Source organism: Musca autumnalis, unplaced genomic scaffold (assembly GCF_047663935.1).
Source record: "Musca autumnalis isolate F117 unplaced genomic scaffold, ASM4766393v1 scaffold_4, whole genome shotgun sequence".
Classification (NCBI taxonomy): Eukaryota; Metazoa; Arthropoda; class Insecta; order Diptera; family Muscidae; genus Musca; species Musca autumnalis.
This window is the reverse complement of record NW_027411977.1, coordinates 231,347,653-231,370,100: the sequence shown is the minus strand read 5'-3', so window position 1 is coordinate 231,370,100 and position 22,448 is coordinate 231,347,653. Positions and strand designations below refer to the sequence as shown.

Here is a 22,448-nt window from a genome sequence, read left to right as displayed (position 1 = left end):
GGAGCCGGGTAAAAGCATCGTGGATTTTTTAAATAATTTTTGGAGCCGTGTAAAGGCATCGTGGATTTTTTAAATAATTTTTGGAGCCTTCTAAAGGCATCGTTGATTTTTTAAATAATTTTTGGAGCCTTGTAAAGGCATCGTGGATTTTTTAAAAAATTTTTGGAGCCTTCTAAAGGCATCGTGGATTTTTTAAATAATTTTTGGAGCCTTCTAAAGGCATCGTGGATTTTTTTAAATAATTTTTGGAGCCGGGTAAAAGCATCGTGGATTTTTTAAATAATTTTTGGAGCCGTGTAAAGGCATCGTGGATTTTTTAAATAATTTTTAGAGGCTTCTAGAGGCAACATGGATTTTTTAAATAATTTTTAGAGGCTTCTAGAAGCAACGTGGATTTTTTAAATAATTTTTAGAGGCTTCTAGAAGCAACGTGGATTTTTTAAATAATTTTTCGAGTCTTCTACAGGCAACGTGGATTTTTTAAATAATTTTTCGAGTCTTCTACAGGCAACGTGGATTTTTTAAATAATTTTTCGAGCCTTCTACAGGCATCGTGGATTTTTTAAATAATTTTTCGAGCCTTCTACAGGCATCGTGGATTTTTTAAATAATTTTTGGAGCCTTCTACAGGCATCGTGGATTTTTTAAATAATTTTTGCATCCTTCTTCAGTCATCGTGGATTTTTTAAATAATTTTTCGAGCCTTCTACAGGCATCGTGGATTTTTTAAATAATTTTTCGAGCCTTCTACAGGCATCGTGGATTTTTTAAATAATTTTTCGAGCCTTCTACAGGCATCGTGGATTTTTTAAATAATTTTTGGAGCCTTCTACAGGCATCGTGGATTTTTTAAATAATTTTTGCATCCTTCTTCAGGCATCGTGGATTTTTCTAAATAATTTTTGGAGCCTTCTACAGGCATCGTGGATTTTTTAAATAATTTTTGCATCCTTCTTCAGGCATCGTGGATTTTTCTAAATAATTTTTGGAGCCTTCTACAGGCATCGTGGATTTTTTAAATAATTTTTGGAGCCTTCCAAAGGCATCGTGGATTTTTTAAATAATTTTTGGAGCCTTCTACAGGCATCGTGGATTTTTTAAATAATTTTTGGAGCCTTCCACAGGCATCGTGGATTTTTTAAATAATTTTTGGAGCCTTCTACAGGCATCGTGGATTTTTTAAATAATTTTTGGAGCATTCTACACGCATCGTACGCATCGTGGATTTATTAAATAATTTTTGGAGCCTTCTACAGGCATCGTAGATTTTTTTAAATAATTTTGGGAGCCTTCTACAGGCAACGTGGATTTTTTAAATAATTTTTCGAGCCTTCTACAGGCAACGTGGATTTTTTAAATAATTTTTCGAGCCTTCTACAGGCATCGTGGATTTTTTAAATAAATTTTGGAGCCTTCTACAGGCATCGTGGATTTTTAAATAATTTTTGGAGCCTTCTACAGGCATCGTGGATTTTTTAAATAATTTTTGGAGCCTTACAAAGGCAACGTGGATTTTTTAAATAATTTTTGGAGCCTTACAATGGCAACGTGGATTTTTTAAATAATTTTTGGAGCCTTACAAAGGCAACGTGGATTTTTTAAATAATTTTTGGAGCCTTACAAAGGCAACGTGGATTTTTTAAATAATTTTTAGAGTCTTACAAAGGCATCGGGGATTTTTTAAATAATTTTTCGAGCTTTCTACAGGCATCGTGGATTTTTTAAATAATTTTTGGAGCCTTCTACAGGCAACGTGGATTTTTTAAATAATTTTTCGAGCCTTCTAAAGACATGGTTGGATAATTTTTGGAGCCTTCTTCAGGCGTCGTGGATTTTTTAAATAATTTTTGAAGCCTTCTACAGGCGTTGTAGATCTTTTTTAAATAATTTTTGGAGCCTTCTTTAGGCATCGTGGATTTTTTAAATAATTTTGGAGCCTTCTACAGGCATCGTGGATTTTTTAAATAATTTTTGGACCTCTCTAAAGGCATCGTGGATTTTTTAAATAATTTTTGGAGCCTTTTAAAGGCATCGTGGAGTTTTTAAATAATTTTTGGAGCCTTCTAAAGGCATCGTGGATTTTTTAAATAATTTTAGGAGCCTTCTAAAGGCATCGTGGATTTTTTAAATAATTTTTGGAGCCTTCTAAAGGCATCGTGGATTTTTTAAATAATTTTTGGAACCTTCTAAAGCATCGTGGATTTTTTAAATAATTTTTGGAGCCTTCTATAGGTAACGTGGATTTTTTGAATAATTTTTGGAGCCTTCTACAGGTAACGTGGATTTTTTAAATAATTTTTGGAGCCTTCTACAGGCATCGCGGATTTTTTAAATAATTTTTGGAGCTTTCTACAGGCATCGTGGATTTTTTAAATAATTATTGGAGCCTTCTAAAGGCATCGTGGATTTTTTAAATATTTTTTGGAGCCTTCTAAAGGCATCGTGGATTTTTTAAATAATTTTTGGAGCCTTCTACAGGCATCGTGGATTTTTTAAATAATTTTTGGAATCTTCTACAGGCATCGTGGATTTTTTTAAATAATTTTTGGAATCTTCTACAGGCATCGTGGATTTTTTAAATAATTTTTGGAGCCTTCTAAAGGAAACGTAATTTTTTTTAAATAATTTTAAAAGCCTTCGTGGATTTTTAATAATTTTAAAAGCCTTCGTGGATTTTTAATAATTTTAAAAGCCATCTACATGTACCTTGGATTTTTTTAAATAATTTTAAAAGCCTTCTAGACGCTACGTGAATTTTTTAAATTATTTTTGCAGCCTTCTACAGGCATCGTGGATTTTTTAAATAATTTGTGGAGCCTTCAACAGGCATCGTGGATTTTTTAAATAATTCTTCGAGCCTTCTACAGGCAACGTGGATTTTTAAAATAATTTTTCGAGCCTTCTAAAGGCATCGTGGATTTTTTTAAATAATTTTTCAAGCCTTCTAAAGGCATCGTGGATTTTTTAAATAATTTTTCGAGCCTTCTAAAGGCATCGTGGATTTTTTAAATAATTTTTGGAGCCTTCTAAAGGCAACGTGGATTTTTTAAATAATTTTTGGAGCCTTCTAAAGGCATCGTGGATTTTTTTAAATAATTTTTCGAGCCTTCTAAAGGCATCGTGGATTTTTTAAATAATTTTTGGAGCCTTCTAAAGGCAACGTGGATTTTTTAAATAATTTTTGGAGCCTTCTAAAGGCATCGTGGATTTTTTAAATAATTTTTGGAGCCTTCTAAAGGCATCGTGGATTTTTTAAATAATTTTTCGAGCCTTCTAAAGGCATCGTGGATTTGTTAAATAATTTTTCGAGCCTTCTAAAGGCATCGTGGATTTTTTAAATAATTTTTCGAGCCTTCTAAAGGCAACGTGGATTTTTTAAATAATTTTTGGAGCCTTTTAAAGGCATCGTGGATTTTTTAAATAATTTTTGGAGCCTTCTAAAGGCATCGTGGATTTGTTAAATAATTTTGCGAGCCTTCCACAGGCTTCGAATGACATCTTCTCTATAGTAGACAACTCCGAATGTCAGGTTACTGAGGATGGTGTTTCGGGGAAAAACTTGTCCTCAGCTTACTGAGGATGATTTTTCTTTAGAAATGATTGTCGTCAAGTTACTGAGGATAAATTTTTCTATAGAAAAATTGAATTGAAAAACTAAATTTAAAAAAAAATTTTTTAATGAGCATTTTTTTACATGCTTTTGTTGTTGTTGTTTTTTTACGAAACTAATGATCATCACACAGAGAACTACATACAAACATAAGAAGATTATATACTACTTGAATGAATAAAAGGATTATTTAAATATACATATATGTATGTATGTAAATGTAAATATATATTTACTTTATCTACATTAGCCATTAATGATTGTGAAGATGCTCTGTTGTAGTTGTTGTTCTTGTTTTTAATTATGTTTTTGTTGTGGTCTTGATGTGTTCGGACTGCTGCCAATGATGGCGACGATGATAATGCAGCAGCAGCAGGTATTGTTGTCACTGTAGTTGTTGTTGAGGTCGAGGAGGTGGTCGATGTTGTTGTTGTTGTTGACGATGATGACGTCGACGACGAGGAGGAGGATGATGATGTTGAAGTAGATGAAGTTAATAAAGTGTTATTTAAATCCACAACAGTTGCTGGCAACAATGCTGAGGCTGAGGCAGATGAAGTAGCTGAAGATGATGAGGCTTTATTGGCCTTGGTGGCCATTGCAAATGAGGGCTTAGATGATGATTGTTGCTGTTGGTTTTGCATGGCAATTCGCAGCAATGCAGCAGCTGATGGTGATGATGATGCTGATGCAGATGATGTGGTTAATGATGCCGTGGAGGTCTTGGGGGATTTTGCCGCCGTCGATGAAGACAGTAATGACATGGGTGACCACAGAAACAGATTCATTTTCTTGAACAGTTTTGTTGTTCGATTTGGCAATGCAAATAATGACAATGTGGAAGTCAGTGATGAGGATGATGATTGTTGTTGTTGTTGTGGTGGTGCTAATGACATGGGTGTTAAAGCAGTTTTGCTATTACTGTTGTTGTTATTATTGTTGCTATTTAATGACAATGTTGTGGCTGATGCGGAGCTTAAAGAGGATGAGGAGGATGCTGAAATATAACTACCACCATATCCATTGCTGATGATGCCCCCCTCACCGATAACAATTGATTTGTCTCTATGCTGCACACACAGGTAGACACCGGGAAATAGTAGGGGAGCGGGGGTGAGCGAGTTCATATGATAACGAGAGCAATAAATTTAATGTGATTTGGGCACACACACCCAAGGGGGGAGAGAATAATCAAAAAAGAGAAAAAGAAAGAAAAAACATGTTGAGAGAAAACATTGGAAAAACACAATCAAATTTAGTGTTGTTGTTTTTGCTGTTGTTGTTATTGTGGAAAAATAAGAGACAAATTGCAAAATTGAACAATCACAATAACAATACAATAAAAATAATACAATACAAATATCATAGTTGTTATGGTTGTTGTTGCTGTTCTAGTAGAATAGGACGCCCCAAATGTGTGTTGTAAATTTTATTGTTGTTGTGTGGATAGATGTGCTGCTGTCAAGGTAGGTAGGTGAGGTTTTACTACAACAATGCAAAACCAATTCATGGAGAGATGGCAAAGTCAGGCGGTGAATGTGGAAGTGGCTTAAGTTCGAAAAAAATAAAAAATAAATCTTTTGGAGCCTTCTAGAAGCAACGTGGATTTTTCAAATAACTTTTAGAGGGTTCTAGGGGCAACGTGGGTTCTTTAAATACTTTTTACAGGCTTCTGGAGGTAACGTGAATTTTTTAATAACTTTTAGAGGCTTCTAGAGGCAACGTGGATTTTTAAAATAATTTTTAGAGGCTTCTAGAGGCAACGTGGATTTTTTAAATAAATTTTAGAGGCTTCTAGAGGCAACGTGGATTTTTCAAATAATTTTTAGAGGCTTCTAGAGGCAACGTGGATTTTTTAAATAATTTTTAGAGACTTCTACAGGCAACGTGGATTTCTTAAATAATTTTTCGAGCCTTCTACAGGTAACGTGGATTTTTTAAATAATTTTTAGAGGCTTCTATAGGCAACGTGGATTTTTTAAATAATTTTTAGAGGCTTCTAGAGGCAACGTGGATTTTTTAAATAATTTTTAGATGCTTCTAGAGGCAACGTGGATTTTTTAAATAATTTTTAGAGGCTTCTAGAGGCAACGTGGATTTTTTAAATAATTTTTAGAGGCTTCTAGAAGCAACGTGGATTTTTTAAATAATTTTTAGAGGCTTCTAGAGGCAACGTGGATTTTTTAAATAATTTTTAGAGGCTTCTAGAGGCAACGTGGATTTTTTAAATAATTTTTAGATGCTTCTAGAGGCAACGTGGATTTTTTAAATAATTTTTAGAGGCTTCTAGAGGCAACGTGGATTTTTTAAATAATTTTTAGAGGCTTCTAGAAGCAACGTGGATTTTTTAAATAATTTTTAGAGGCTTCTAGAGGCAACGTGGATTTTTTAAATAATTTTTAGAGGCTTCTAGAGGCAACGTGGATTTTTTAAATAATTTTTAGAGGCTTCTAGAGGCAACGTGGATTTTTTAAATAATTTTTAGAGGCTTCTAGAAGCAACGTGGATTTTTTAAATAATTTTTAGAGGCTTCTAGAGGCAACGAGGATTTTTTAAATAATTTTTAGAGGCTTCTAGAGGCAACGTGGATTTTTTAAATAATTTTTAGAGGCTTCTAGAGGCAACGTGGATGCTTTAAATAATTTTTAGAGGCTTCTAGAGGCAACGTGGATTTTTTAAATAATTTTTCGAGCCTTCTACAAGCAACGTGGATTTTTTAAATAATTTAAGAGGCTTCTAGAGGCAACGTGGATTTTTTAAGTAAATTTTAGAGGCTTCTAGAGGCAACGTGGATTTTTTAAATAAATTTTAGAGGCTTCTAGAGGCAACGTGGATTTTTTAAATAAATTTTAGAGCCTGCTAGAAGCAACGTGGATTTTTTAAATAATTTTAGAGGCTTCTAGAGGCAATGTGGATTTTTTAAATAATTTTTAGAGGCTTCTAGAGGCAACGTGGATTTTTTAAATAATTTTTAGAGGCTTTTAGAGGCAACGTGGATTTTTTAAATAATTTTTAGAGGCTTCTAGAGGCAACGTGGATTTTTTAAATAATTTTTAGAGCCTTCTAAAGGCAACGTGGATTTTTTAAATAATTTTTAGAGGCTTCTAGAGGCAACGTGGATTTTTTAAATAATTTTTAGAGGCTTCTAGAGGCAACGTTGATTTTTTAAATAATTTTCAGAGGCTTCTAGAGGCAACGTGGATTTTTAAATAATTTATAGATAGATTTTTAGATTTAAAAAAAAAAATTTAGATACTTTGTGAGGCAACGTGGATTTTTAAATAATTTTTAGATTTTTAAAATTTTTTTTAGATAATTCTAGAGGCAACGTGGATTTTTAAATAATTTTTAGATTTTTAAAATTTTTTTAGATACATCTAGAGGCAACGTGGATTTTTAAATATTTTTTAGATAGAGTTTTAGATATTTAAAAATTTTTTTTAGATACTTCTAGAGGCAACGTGGATTTTTAAATAACTTGTTGAAGCTTCTAATTGTATAGGGTTGCGTATACGTAGTGACATACATCATACGCCCCTTGCCTGAGGTGATTTTGTGTGATAGTTTTATTCCCTTAAATACTTATACCACTTTCAGGAAAACACAATACGTCTCTTCTTTACCTTCTCCATGAATTTGTTGCATAGCTTCAAATTGTCATCTGTCATGTAAAACTCAGTTGAAGTGCAGTGCAGAGTCTCTATTGTGTAGTTGTTGTGTGTCTGTGTAGATAAAAGTGTGTTCTGTTGCCTGTTGTTGCCATTCCTAGACATTTGAATACAGTGCGCTGTAAACTTGGAATACAAATGAAGCTGTAGAGATTTTGACAATACAGGCAGATACTTGAATATGGTTGTCGGTATGGATGGATGAATGAAGAGATGTTTGGATTGATGGATGGCTGGGTGGCGTTTGGATAGATTGCTGGATGGACATATGACTTGTGAAAATGATGATGATGATTGGATTGGTTGAGGAGATGTTTGACGAGAAAGAAGAGGCAAATAGACAAATGCTGGCTTTTGATGAATGCATTTGGGGGAGGCAAATGTCTATGCCTGCTTGTCATGCCTGGTTTGCCTCTTGCACTTCATTGACTCTCAAGTGCCACAGTGTAGGTATTTGCCTCTCCTGTCCTCTCTTTGTCTGTCTTTGTGTGGGTAATTTAAATATCACAACGTACTTTTTACCATACTAAAATGTAATTTAATAAACATACTTTTGCTTAGTGGCTTTGCCATTACTTTTTTGTGGTTTGCTACTACTTTCTTTCTTTGCCTACTACTTCGGAATGGAAGACTAGAATTCTCTAGATATGTGTGTGTGGAATTGTGAGTGTGTGTGTGGCAATGTTGGCGAGGCATGAAGGATGAAGGTCTATAGAAATAGTTTTTTTTTGTGCAATTATTTTTGAATTTTCTTTTTTCCTTCTTTTGGGTGTAGTTCAAACATCTTCATCTACTTGGGTGCTCTTTTAAAAGTAGTTTAAATAAAAATAGAAATATTATTATTATTAACTATTATTATGGATAATATAATATGTCTATGTGTATGTGATTAGGGGTGTATGGGTTTCTGAGTAATAGTTAATTTCCAGTTGAGGTTGAGAGTTGTTTGCTTGCTATCCTGCGTATGATTAATTTGCATTTTTAGTTAGATAATAATGATGAATCCTTATTACTTATACTTATACGCACCCTAGTATCTCCCAAGAATACTTTTAAAACCTTTACTGACGTTCACTTTAAGTATTTTGCCAAGAAACAGCAACTCAATAATATTGTATATGATTGCGTATACATAGTGACAGGTATCATACGCCACCGGGGCCATTTCTAAATTTCTGTTTTATTCTAATCGAAGGACTTTCTAATAACAATTTTATGAGAAGGTGAAGTTATTAAGAATTTTGGGAGGCTTCTAAAGGCAACCTGGAATTTTTAAAGAATTTTATAAGCCTCTAGGGGCAACGTTAAATAATTTGTAGATATTTCAAGAGGTAACGTGGATTTTTTAAATAATTTTAAAAACCTTCTACAAGCAACGTGGTTTTTTAAATAATTTTAAAAGCCTTCTAGAGGCAACGTGGATTTTTTTAAATAATTTTAAAGGCCTTCTAGAGGCAACGTGGATTTTTTAAATAATTTTAAAAGCCTCCTAGAGGCAGCTTGGATTTTTTAAAATTTTTTCTAGGGCTTTAGAAGCAACGTGGATTTTTTAAATAATTTTAAAAGCCTTCTATAAGCAATGGGGATTTTTAAGTAAATTTAAAACCCTTCTAGAAGAAACGTGGATTGTTTAAATAATTTTAAAAGCTTTCTACAAGCAACGTGGACTTTTTAAGTAATTGTAAAAGCTTTCTGGAGGCAACGCGTATTTTTATACCCTCAGCCTTTAGGCTAAGGAGGGTATATACACTTTGATACGATGAAAATGTGCCTCATCGAAATAATGGTTTTAGACCCCAAGTATGTTTGGACGAAATGTGTTTCAGACAATTTGGAGTCGATCTAGCCATGTCCGTCCGTCTGTCTGTCCGTCTGTCTGTCTGTCCTGCTGGCTGGAGCGCACGATAACTCTCGAACAGATGAACCGATTCGGTTCAAATTTTGGCTTTCGTAATATTTTGCCCAAACTTAGTTTAAGTTCGAAGATGAGCTACATCGGTCCACTCCTTCCGATACCTCCCCCACAAAAGTTCGAAAATGTTCGGAAAGTTCGTGCGCACGATAACTCTTGAAGGGAGTGACCGATTTGGTCCATACTTTGTATAGCGTAAACTTTCTACCAGAGTAATATCAGGTTCCAATATGGTCTCAATAGGTCCACTCCTTCGGGTACCTCCCACACAAAATTTCGGAAATGTTCAGTTTAGGGCCATCTATCGAATCGCTTTGATTTTTGTTTTAGCAACTTGTATTCACTGCATTTCATACGACGGTACAAGTTTTATCAGGGCAAGTCCATACTTCCTGAGAAATAGCATGAAAGTTGCAAAAAAACCCTATGACACCGTGTGAGGTGATTGGAGCGCAAGATAACTCTCGAACGGATCTGCCGATTCGGTCCAAAATATGGCCTTAGTAATATTTTGTCCAAACATAGTTTAAGTTTGAAGATAAGCCATATCGGTCCACTCCTTCAGGTACCTTCCCCACAAAAGTTCAAAAATGTTCGGAAAAATTGTTCGTACGGTAATTCTTGAAGGGAGTGGCCGAATTGGTCTATTCTTTACACATCCTAATATATCTACCAGATATAGATCAGGTTCAAATATGGACTATATTTGTCCACTCCATCCGGTACCTCCCACACAAAAAAAACCCTTATGGCACCATATGTTGTGGCTGGAGATCCACATCCATAACGGTCAATGTCGATCCATTCCTTTTAGTATCTCCTCCGCAAAACCTTTGATCTTTAATCCTAATCAACATTTTTGTCTGTTCAAACCACCAAAAATTTCTAAAACCCCCTAAATACATACGTATTTTGGGAAAAATTTGTTTCAATATACACAGGCTGAGGGTATATCTCTGTCGGCAAAGCCGACTGACACTTTTTTACTTGTTTAAATAATTTTTAAACTCCTAGAGGCAACGTGGATTTTTAAAATAATTTTTGCAATGTTCTTGAGGCAATGTGGATTTTTAAATATTTGTTGCAAACTTCTAGAGGCATCTTGGATTTTTTAAAGCCTTCTAGAGGCAACGTGGATTTTTCAAATAAATTTAGAAGACTTCTACAAGCAACGTGGATTTTATTAATAACTTTAAAAGTCTTCAAGAGTCAACGTGGATTTTATTAATAATTTTAAAAGCCTTCAAGAGTCAACGTGGATTTTTTAAATAATTTTAAAAGACTTGTACAAGCAATGTGGATTTTTTAAATAACTTTTGGAACCTTCTGGAGTCAACGTGGATTTTTTAAATAATGTTTGGAACCTTCTAGAGGCAAAGTTGATTTTTTAAATAATTTTTGGAGCCTTCTAGAGGCAACGTGGATATTTTAAATAATTTTTGGAGCCTTCAGGAGGCAAAGTTGATTTTTTAAATAAGTTTTGGAGCCTTCTAGAGGCAACGTGGATTTTTTAAATAATTTTTGGAACCTTCCAGAGGCAACGTGGATTTTTAAAATAATTTTTGGAACCTTCTAGAGGAAACGTGGATTTTTAAAATAATTTTTGGAACCTTCTAGAGGCAACGTGGATTTTTAAAATAAAATTTGGAACCTTCTGGAGGCAACGTGGATTTTTTAAATAAAATTTGGAACCTTCTAGAGGGCGTGGATTTTTTAAATAATTGTTGAAAACTTCTAGAGGCATCTTGGATTTGTAAAATAATTTTTGCGAAGTTCTAGAGGCATCTTGGATTTTTAAATAATTTTAAAAGTCTTCTAAATAATTTTAAAAGACATCTAGAGGCAACGTGGATTTTTTAAATAATTTTTGGAGCCTTCTATAAGCAACGCGGATTTTTAAATAATTGTAAAAGCCTTCTGGAGACAACGTGAATTTTTTAAATAATTTTAAAGGTCTTCTAGAGGCAACGTTGATTTTTTGAAATAAACTTAAAAGCCTTCTTGAGGCAACGTGGTTTTTTAAATAATTTTAAAACCAACTAGAGGCAATGTGGATTTTTAAAATAATTTTAAAAGACTTCTAGAGGCATCTTGAACTTTTTATATAATTTTAAAAGACTTCTAGAGGCAACTTGGATTTTTTAAATAATTTTAAAAGCCTTCTGGAGCCAACGTGGATTTTTTAAATAATTGTAAAAGCCTTCTGGAGTCAACGTGGATTTTTTAAATAATGTTTGGAAACTTCTACATGCAACGTGGATTTTTTAAATAATTTTTGGAACCTTCTAGAGGCAACGTGGATTTTTCAAATAATTTTAAAAGCCTTCTAGAGGCAACGTGGATTTTTCAAATAATTTTAAAAGCCTTCTAGAGGCAGTGTGGATTTTTTAAAGAATTTTTCTAAGCCTTCTAAAGCAACGTGGATTTTTTAAAGAATTTTTCTAAGCCTTCTAGAAGCAACGTGGATTTTTTAAAGAATTTTTCTAAGCCTTCTAGAAGCAACGTGGATTTTTTAAAGAATTTTTCTAAGCCTTCTAGAAGCAACGTGGATTTTTTTAATATCTTTGGAACCATCTGGAATCAACGTGGATTTTTTTTAATATCTTTGGAACCATCTGGAATCAACGTGGATTTTGTAAATAATGTTTGGAACCTTCTAGAGGCAAAGTGGTTTTTTTTAAATAATTTGGAGACAATGGGGATTTTTTAAATAATTTTAGATACTTCTAGAGGCAACGTGGATTTTTTAAATAATTTTTATATAGATTTTTAGATTTTTAAAAATTTTTTTAGATACTTCTAGAGGCAACGTGGATTTTTAAATAACTTGTTGAAGCTTCTAATGGTATAGGGTTGCGTATACGTAGTGACATACATCATACGCCCCCTTGCCGGAGGTGAGTTTTTTAAATAATTGTAAAAGCCTTCTGGAGTCAACGTGGATTTTTTAAATAATTTTTTGAACCTTCTAGAGGCACCGTAGATTTTTTATAGAGGCAACCTGGATTTTTTAAAGAATTTTTTGAAGCCTATAGAGGCAACGTGGAATTTTAAAATAATTTTAAAAGCCTTCTAGAGGCAACGTGGAGTTTTTAAATAATTTTAAAAGCCTTTTAGAAGCAACGTGGATTTTTTTAAATAATTTTAAAAGCCTTCTACAAGTAACGTGGATTTTTTAAATAATTTTAAAAGCCTTCTAGAGGCAATGTGGATTTTTTAAATAATTTGTAAGCCTTCTAGAGGCAACGTGGATTTTTTAAATAATTTTAAAAGCCTTCTACAAGTAACGTGGATTTTTTAAATAATTTTAAAAGCCTTCTAGAGGCAACGAGGATTTTTTAAATAATTTTTGCGGACTTCTACAGGCAACGGGGATTTTTTTTAAATAATTTTTGGAACCTTCTAGAGGCAACGTGGATTTTTTAAATAATTTTTGGAACCTTCTAAAGGCAACGTGGATTTTTCAAATAATTTTTGCAACCTTCTAGAGGCAACGTGGATTTGTTAAATAATTTTTGCAACCTTCTAGAGGCAACGTGGATTTTTTAAATAATTTTTGGAACCTTCCAGAGGCAACGTGGATTTTTTAAATAATTTTTGGAACCTTCTAGAGGCAACGTGGATTTTTTAAATAATTTTTGGAACCTTCTAGAGGCAACGTGGATTTTTTAAATAATTTTTGGAACCTTCTAGAGGCAACGTGGATTTTTTAAATAATTTTTGGAACCTTCTAGAGGCAACGTGGATTTTTTAAATAATTTTTGGAACCTTCTAGAGGCAACGTGGATTTTTTTAAATAATTTTTGGAACCTTCTAGAGGCAACGTGGATTTTTTAAATAATTTTTGGAACCTTCTAGAGGCAACGTGGATTTTTTAAATAATTTTTGGAACCTTCTAGAGGCAATGTGGATTTTTTAAATAATTTTAAAAGCATTTTAAATAATTTTGGGAACCTTCTAGAGACAACGTGGATTTCTTTTAATATCTTTGGAACCATCTGGATTTTTTAAATAATGTTTGGAACCTTCTAGAGGCAAAGACTTTAGACTGTAGAGCGTATGACTAATAATAATTTCTCTACGAATGCCGGGAGCGTATGAGTATTAATAACTCCTCAAAATAATCATGCGCCATTCCCAACTAATTTCAATTTTCTTTTTTTGCGGAAAAATTAAATAATGCATTTTCAATTCAATTATTAAATTTCTTAATACCTCTCTCTTGAATTGAAAAACAAACATTCCCAATGCTCAATGCATTAATCAAAACGCAAGTGTGTGTGTGTGTTCAGTTCACATTTATATAATTTTGTCAATTCTCAACCTCAACTAAATCAACATTTATATTACAATTTTAAATTTGTTTTTCCTCTACTATTTGTTGTTGGTGTTTCGTATTTGCGGTAGAATAATAAATATTAGCATTCCGTGTTTAATTTGCAATTTATAGAGTTTTAGGTGGATATTTGTTCGTTCTATTTGAGTGGTTGAATGGTTACAAATCAACATTTGGTTGTAAATAAACACAGATGTACAGAATGTGTGTGTGTATGTATGTGACAAACTTTGTGTGCAGTTGAGTACACACGTGTGTTGTAAATCAGACTAGTGGTAAAAGTGTTAGGGAATTATGTACTTAAAAGAAGAGTTTTGTGCTTAGTGTTTAGAGGATTGCAGGGCAGGTTTCATGGGTAATGTGTTAAAAGGGATTAAGTCCATAGGAATGTAAGTTGTTTCCTAAATGTTCCCGATAAGATGTCAAGATTTGTTAATGATAACAGGAAACACTTGTTGCCTAAATTAATTTAAACGGTGACGTATAAGTTATGTCACCATTCATACGCTACCCAGCGACTTTTTCTAAGCCTCTAGAGACAGCTTGCATTTTTTAAAGTATTTTTCTAAGCATCTAGAGGCAACATGGATTTTTTAAAGAATTTTTCTAAGCCTCTAGAGGCAACGTGGATTTTTTAAAGAATTTTTCGAAGCCTTCAAAGGCAACGTGGATTTTTTTAAATAATTTTAAAAGCCATCTAGAGGCTACGTGGATTTTTTAATTAATTTTAAAAGCCTTCTAGAGGCCACGTGGATTTTTTAAATAATTTTAAAAGCCATCTAGAGGCTACGTGGATTTTTTAAAGAATTTTTCTAAGCCTTCTAGAGGCTACGTGGATTTTTTAAATAATTTTAAAAGCCTTCTAGAGGCTACGTGGATTTTTTAAATAATTTTAAAAGCCTTCTAGAGGCTACGTGGATTTTTTAAATAATTTTAAAAGCCTTCTAGAGGCTACGTGGATTTTTTAAATAATTTTAAAAGCCTTCTAGAGGCTACGTGGATTTTTTAAATAATTTTAAAAGCCTTCTAGAGGGTACGTGGATTTTTTAAATAATTTTAAAAGCCTTCTAGAGGCTACGTGGATTTTTTAAATAATTTTAAAAGCCTTCTAGAGGCTACGTGGATTTTTTAAATAATTTTAAAAGCCTTCTAGAGGCTACGTGGATTTTTTAAATAATTTTAAAAGCCTTCTAGAGGCTACGTGGATTTTTTAAATAATTTTAAAAGCCTTCTAGAGGCTACGTGGATTTTTTAAATAATTTTAAAAGCCTTCTAGAGGCTACGTGGATTTTTTAAATAATTTTAAAAGCCTTCTAGAGGCTACGTGGATTTTTTAAATAATTTTAAAAGCCTTCTAGAGGCTACGTGGATTTTTTAAATAATTTTAAAAGCCTTCTAGAGGCTACGTGGATTTTTTAAATAATTTTAAAAGCCTTCTAGAGGCTACGTGGATTTTTTAAATAATTTTAAAAGCCTTCTAGAGGCTACGTGGATTTTTTAAATAATTTTAAAAGCCTTCTAGAGGCTACGTGGATTTTAAAAGCCTTCTAGAGGCTACGTGGATTTTTTAAATAATTTTAAAAGCCTTCTAGAGGCTACGTGGATTTTTTAAATAATTTTAAAAGCCTTCTAGAGGCTACGTGGATTTTTTAAATAATTTTAAAAGCCTTCTAGAGGCTACGTGGATTTTTTAAATAATTTTAAAAGCCTTCTAGAGGCTACGTGGATTTTTTAAATAATTTTAAAAGCCTTCTAGAGGCTACGTGGATTTTTTAAATAATTTTAAAAGCCTTCTAGAGGCTACGTGGATTTTTTAAATAATTTTAAAAGCCTTCTAGAGGCTACGTGGATTTTTTAAATAATTTTAAAAGCCTTCTAGAGGCTACGTGGATTTTTTAAATAATTTTAAAAGCCTTCTAGAGGCTACGTGGATTTTTTAAATAATTTTAAAAGCCTTCTAGAGGCTACGTGGATTTTTTAAATAATTTTAAAAGCCTTCTAGAGGCTACGTGGATTTTTTAAATAATTTTAAAAGCCTTCTAGAGGCTACGTGGATTTTTTAAATAATTTTAAAAGCCTTCTAGAGGCTACGTGGATTTTTTAAATAATTTTAAAAGCCTTCTAGAGGCTACGTGGATTTTTTAAATAATTTTAAAAGCCTTCTAGAGGCTACGTGGATTTTTTAAATAATTTTAAAAGCCTTCTAGAGGCTACGTGGATTTTTTAAATAATTTTAAAAGCCTTCTAGAGGCTACGTGGATTTTTTAAATAATTTTAAAAGCCTTCTAGAGGCTACGTGGATTTTTTAAATAATTTTAAAAGCCTTCTAGAGGCTACGTGGATTTTTTAAATAATTTTAAAAGCCTTCTAGAGGCTACGTGGATTTTTTAAATAATTTTAAAAGCCTTCTAGAGGCTACGTGGATTTTTTAAATAATTTTAAAAGCCTTCTAGAGGCTACGTGGATTTTTTAAATAATTTTAAAAGCCTTCTAGAGGCTACGTGGATTTTTTAAATAATTTTAAAAGCCTTCTAGAGGCTACGTGGATTTTTTAAATAATTTTAAAAGCCTTCTAGAGGCTACGTGGATTTTTTAAATAATTTTAAAAGCCTTCTAGAGGCTACGTGGATTTTTTAAATAATTTTAAAAGCCTTCTAGAGGCTACGTGGATTTTTTAAATAATTTTAAAAGCCTTCTAGAGGCTACGTGGATTTTTTAAATAATTTTAAAAGCCTTCTAGAGGCTACGTGGATTTTTTAAATAATTTTAAAAGCCTTCTAGAGGCTACGTGGATTTTTTAAATAATTTTAAAAGCCTTCTAGAGGCTACGTGGATTTTTTAAATAATTTTAAAAGCCTTCTAGAGGCTACGTGGATTTTTTAAATAATTTTAAAAGCCTTCTAGAGGCTACGTGGATTTTTTAAATAATTTTAAAAGCCTTCTAGAGGCTACGTGGATTTTTTAAATAATTTTAAAAGCCTTCTAGAGGCTACGTGGATTTTTTAAATAATTTTAAAAGCCTTCTAGAGGCTACGTGGATTTTTTAAATAATTTTAAAAGCCTTCTAGAGGCTACGTGGATTTTTTAAATAATTTTAAAAGCCTTCTAAAGCCAACGTGGATTGGCTACGTGGATTTTTTAAATAATTTTAAAAGCCTTCTAAAGCCAACGTGGATTGGCTACGTGGATTTTTTAAATAATTTTAAAAGCCTTCTAGAGGCTACGTGGATTTTTTAAATAATTTTAAAAGCCTTCTAGAGGCTACGTGGATTTTTTAAATAATTTTAAAAGCCTTCTAGAGGCTACGTGGATTTTTTAAATAATTTTAAAAGCCTTCTAGAGGCTACGTGGATTTTTTAAATAATTTTAAAAGCCTTCTAGAGGCTACGTGGATTTTTTAAATAATTTTAAAAGCCTTCTAAAGCCAACGTGGATTGGCTACGTGGATTTTTTAAATAATTTTAAAAGCCTTCTAGAGGCTACGTGGATTTTTTAAATAATTTTAAAAGCCTTCTAGAGGCTACGTGGATTTTTTAAATAATTTTAAAAGCCTTCTAGAGGCTACGTGGATTTTTTAAATAATTTTAAAAGCCTTCTAGAGGCTACGTGGATTTTTTAAATAATTTTAAAAGCCTTCTAAAGCCAACGTGGATTGGCTACGTGGATTTTTTAAATAATTTTAAAAGCCTTCTAGAGGCTACGTGGATTTTTTAAATAATTTTAAAAGCCTTCTAGAGGCTACGTGGATTTTTTAAATAATTTTAAAAGCCTTCTAGAGGCTACGTGGATTTTTTAAATAATTTTAAAAGCCTTCTAAAGCCAACGTGGATTGGCTACGTGGATTTTTTAAATAATTTTAAAAGCCTTCTAGAGGCTACGTGGATTTTTTAAATAATTTTAAAAGCCTTCTAGAGGCTACGTGGATTTTTTAAATAATTTTAAAAGCCTTCTAGAGGCTACGTGGATTTTTTAAATAATTTTAAAAGCCTTCTAGAGGCTACGTGGATTTTTTAAATAATTTTAAAAGCCTTCTAAAGCCAACGTGGATTGGCTACGTGGATTTTTTAAATAATTTTAAAAGCCTTCTAAAGCCAACGTGGATTGGCTACGTGGATTTTTTAAATAATTTTAAAAGCCTTCTAGAGGCTACGTGGATTTTTTAAATAATTTTAAAAGCCTTCTAGAGGCTACGTGGATTTTTTAAATAATTTTAAAAGCCTTCTAAAGCCAACGTGGATTGGCTACGTGGATTTTTTAAATAATTTTAAAAGCCTTCTAGAGGCTACGTGGATTTTTTAAATAATTTTAAAAGCCTTCTAGAGGCTACGTGGATTTTTTAAATAATTTTAAAAGCCTTCTAGAGGCTACGTGGATTTTTTAAATAATTTTAAAAGCCTTCTAGAGGCTACGTGGATTTTTTAAATAATTTTAAAAGCCTTCTAGAGGCTACGTGGATTTTTTAAATAATTTTAAAAGCCTTCTAGAGGCTACGTGGATTTTTTAAATAATTTTAAAAGCCTTCTAAAGCCAACGTGGATTGGCTACGTGGATTTTTTAAATAATTTTAAAAGCCTTCTAGAGGCTACGTGGATTTTTTAAATAATTTTAAAAGCCTTCTAGAGGCTACGTGGATTTTTTAAATAATTTTAAAAGCCTTCTAGAGGCTACGTGGATTTTTTAAATAATTTTAAAAGCCTTCTAGAGGCTACGTGGATTTTTTAAATAATTTTAAAAGCCTTCTAGAGGCTACGTGGATTTTTTAAATAATTTTAAAAGCCTTCTAAAGCCAACGTGGATTGGCTACGTGGATTTTTTAAATAATTTTAAAAGCCTTCTAGAGGCTACGTGGATTTTTTAAATAATTTTAAAAGCCTTCTAGAGGCTACGTGGATTTTTTACATAATTTTAAAAGCCTTCTAGAGGCTACGTGGATTTTTTAAATAATTTTAAAAGCCTTCTAAAGCCAACGTGGATTGGCTACGTGGATTTTTTAAATAATTTTAAAAGCCTTCTAGAGGCTACGTGGATTTTTTAAATAATTTTAAAAGCCTTCTAGAGGCTACGTGGATTTTTTAAATAATTTTAAAAGCCTTCTAGAGGCTACGTGGATTTTTTAAATAATTTTAAAAGCCTTCTAGAGGCTACGTGGATTTTTTAAATAATTTTAAAAGCCTTCTAAAGCCAACGTGGATTGGCTACGTGGATTTTTTAAATAATTTTAAAAGCCTTCTAAATCCAACGTGGATTGGCTACGTGGATTTTTTAAATAATTTTAAAAGCCTTCTAGAGGCTACGTGGATTTTTTAAATAATTTTAAAAGCCTTCTAGAGGCTACGTGGATTTTTTAAATAATTTTAAAAGCCTTCTAAAGCCAACGTGGATTGGCTACGTGGATTTTTTAAATAATTTTAAAAGCCTTCTAGAGGCTACGTGGATTTTTTAAATAATTTTAAAAGCCTTCTAGAGGCTACGTGGATTTTTTAAATAATTTTAAAAGCCTTCTAGAGGCTACGTGGATTTTTTAAATAATTTTAAAAGCCTTCTAGAGGCTACGTGGATTTTTTAAATAATTTTAAAAGCCTTCTAGAGGCTACGTGGATTTTTTAAATAATTTTAAAAGCCTTCTAAAGCCAACGTGGATTGGCTACGTGGATTTTTTAAATAATTTTAAAAGCCTTCTAGAGGCTACGTGGATTTTTTAAATAATTTTAAAAGCCTTCTAGAGGCTACGTGGATTTTTTAAATAATTTTAAAAGCCTTCTAAAGCCAACGTGGATTGGCTACGTGGATTTTTTAAATAATTTTAAAAGCCTTCTAGAGGCTACGTGGATTTTTTAAATAATTTTAAAAGCCTTCTAGAGGCTACGTGGATTTTTTAAATAATTTTAAAAGCCTTCTAGAGGCTACGTGGATTTTTTAAATAATTTTAAAAGCCTTCTAGAGGCTACGTGGATTTTTTAAATAATTTTAAAAGCCTTCTAGAGGCTACGTGGATTTTTTAAATAATTTTAAAAGCCTTCTAAAGCCAACGTGGATTGGCTACGTGGATTTTTTAAATAATTTTAAAAGCCTTCTAGAGGCTACGTGGATTTTTTAAATAATTTTAAAAGCCTTCTAGAGGCTACGTGGATTTTTTAAATAATTTTAAAAGCCTTCTAGAGGCTACGTGGATTTTTTAAATAATTTTAAAAGCCTTCTAGAGGCTACGTGGATTTTTTAAATAATTTTAAAAGCCTTCTAAAGCCAACGTGGATTGGCTACGTGGATTTTTTAAATAATTTTAAAAGCCTTCTAGAGGCTACGTGGATTTTTTAAATAATTTTAAAAGCCTTCTAGAGGCTACGTGGATTTTTTAAATAATTTTAAAAGCCTTCTAGAGGCTACGTGGATTTTTTAAATAATTTTAAAAGCCTTCTAGAGGCTACGTGGATTTTTTAAATAATTTTAAAAGCCTTCTAGAGGCTACGTGGATTTTTTAAATAATTTTAAAAGCCTTCTAGAGGCTACGTGGATTTTTTAAATAATTTTAAAAGCCTTCTAGAGGCTACGTGGATTTTTTAAATAATTTTAAAAGCCTTCTAGAGGCTACGTGGATTTTTTAAATAATTTTAAAAGCCTTCTAGAGGCTACGTGGATTTTTTAAATAATTTTAAAAGCCTTCTAGAGGCTACGTGGATTTTTTAAATAATTTTAAAAGCCTTCTAAAGCCAACGTGGATTGGCTACGTGGATTTTTTAAATAATTTTAAAAGCCTTCTAGAGGCTACGTGGATTTTTTAAATAATTTTAAAAGCCTTCTAGAGGCTACGTGGATTTTTTAAATAATTTTAAAAGCCTTCTAGAGGCTACGTGGATTTTTTAAATAATTTTAAAAGCCTTCTAGAGGCTACGTGGATTTTTTAAATAATTTTAAAAGCCTTCTAAAGCCAACGTGGATTGGCTACGTGGATTTTTTAAATAATTTTAAAAGCCTTCTAGAGGCTACGTGGATTTTTTAAATAATTTTAAAAGCCTTCTAGAGGCTACGTGGATTTTTTAAATAATTTTAAAAGCCTTCTAGAGGCTACGTGGATTTTTTAAATAATTTTAAAAGCCTTCTAGAGGCTACGTGGATTTTTTAAATAATTTTAAAAGCCTTCTAGAGGCTACGTGGATTTTTTAAATAATTTTAAAAGCCTTCTAAAGCCAACGTGGATTGGCTACGTGGATTTTTTAAATAATTTTAAAAGCCTTCTAAAGCCAACGTGGATTGGCTACGTGGATTTTTTAAATAATTTTAAAAGCCTTCTAGAGGCTACGTGGATTTTTTAAATAATTTTAAAAGCCTTCTAGAGGCTACGTGGATTTTTTAAATAATTTTAAAAGCCTTCTAGAGGCTACGTGGATTTTTTAAATAATTTTAAAAGCCTTCTAGAGGCTACGTGGATTTTTTAAATAATTTTAAAAGCCTTCTAGAGGCTACGTGGATTTTTTAAATAATTTTAAAAGCCTTCTAGAGGCTACGTGGATTTTTTAAATAATTTTAAAAGCCTTCTAGAGGCTACGTGGATTTTTTAAATAATTTTAAAAGCCTTCTAAAGCCAACGTGGATTGGCTACGTGGATTTTTTAAATAATTTTAAAAGCCTTCTAGAGGCTACGTGGATTTTTTAAATAATTTTAAAAGCCTTCTAAAGCCAACGTGGATTGGCTACGTGGATTTTTTAAATAATTTTAAAAGCCTTCTAGAGGCTACGTGGATTTTTTAAATAATTTTAAAAGCCTTCTAGAGGCTACGTGGATTTTTTAAATAATTTTAAAAGCCTTCTAGAGGCTACGTGGATTTTTTAAATAATTTTAAAAGCCTTCTAGAGGCTACGTGGATTTTTTAAATAATTTTAAAAGCCTTCTAAAGCCAACGTGGATTGGCTACGTGGATTTTTTAAATAATTTTAAAAGCCTTCTAGAGGCTACGTGGATTGGCTACGTGGATTTTTTAAATAATTTTAAAAGCCTTCTAGAGGCTACGTGGATTTTTTAAATAATTTTAAAAGCCTTCTAGAGGCTACGTGGATTTTTTAAATAATTTTAAAAGCCTTCTAAAGCCAACGTGGATTGGCTACGTGGATTTTTTAAATAATTTTAAAAGCCTTCTAGAGGCTACGTGGATTTTTTAAATAATTTTAAAAGCCTTCTAGAGGCTACGTGGATTTTTTAAATAATTTTAAAAGCCTTCTAGAGGCTACGTGGATTTTTTAAATAATTTTAAAAGCCTTCTAGAGGCTACGTGGATTTTTTAAATAATTTTAAAAGCCTTCTAGAGGCTACGTGGATTTTTTAAATAATTTTAAAAGCCTTCTAGAGGCTACGTGGATTTTTTAAATAATTTTAAAAGCCTTCTAAAGCCAACGTGGATTGGCTACGTGGATTTTTTAAATAATTTTAAAAGCCTTCTAGAGGCTACGTGGATTTTTTAAATAATTTTAAAAGCCTTCTAAAGCCAACGTGGATTGGCTACGTGGATTTTTTAAATAATTTTAAAAGCCTTCTAGAGGCTACGTGGATTTTTTAAATAATTTTAAAAGCCTTCTAGAGGCTACGTGGATTTTTTAAATAATTTTAAAAGCCTTCTAGAGGCTACGTGGATTTTTTAAATAATTTTAAAAGCCTTCTAAAGCCAACGTGGATTGGCTACGTGGATTTTTTAAATAATTTTAAAAGCCTTCTAGAGGCTACGTGGATTTTTTAAATAATTTTAAAAGCCTTCTAGAGGCTACGTGGATTTTTTAAATAATTTTAAAAGCCTTCTAGAGGCTACGTGGATTTTTTAAATAATTTTAAAAGCCTTCTAGAGGCTACGTGGATTTTTTAAATAATTTTAAAAGCCTTCTAGAGGCTACGTGGATTTTTTAAATAATTTTAAAAGCCTTCTAAAGCCAACGTGG

General features: G+C 32.1%; 1 protein-coding gene across 3 annotated transcripts in view; it reads right to left on the bottom strand.

Moving 5' to 3' along the window:
* GlcAT-P (Glucuronyltransferase P) overlaps positions 1-22,448 on the bottom strand; it is a 197,918-nt gene that overhangs the window by 17,149 nt on the left and 158,321 nt on the right. The window contains exon 5 of one of the 3 annotated variants that reach the window (XM_073981362.1): positions 3,847-4,680. The exons of 1 other annotated variant lie outside the window; for it this stretch is intronic. In XM_073981362.1, the coding sequence (XP_073837463.1) occupies positions 3,847-4,680 (834 nt within the window). The remainder of the gene's footprint in view (positions 1-3,846; positions 4,681-22,448) is intronic. One more of the 3 variants, XM_073981364.1, reaches the window with a different exon arrangement.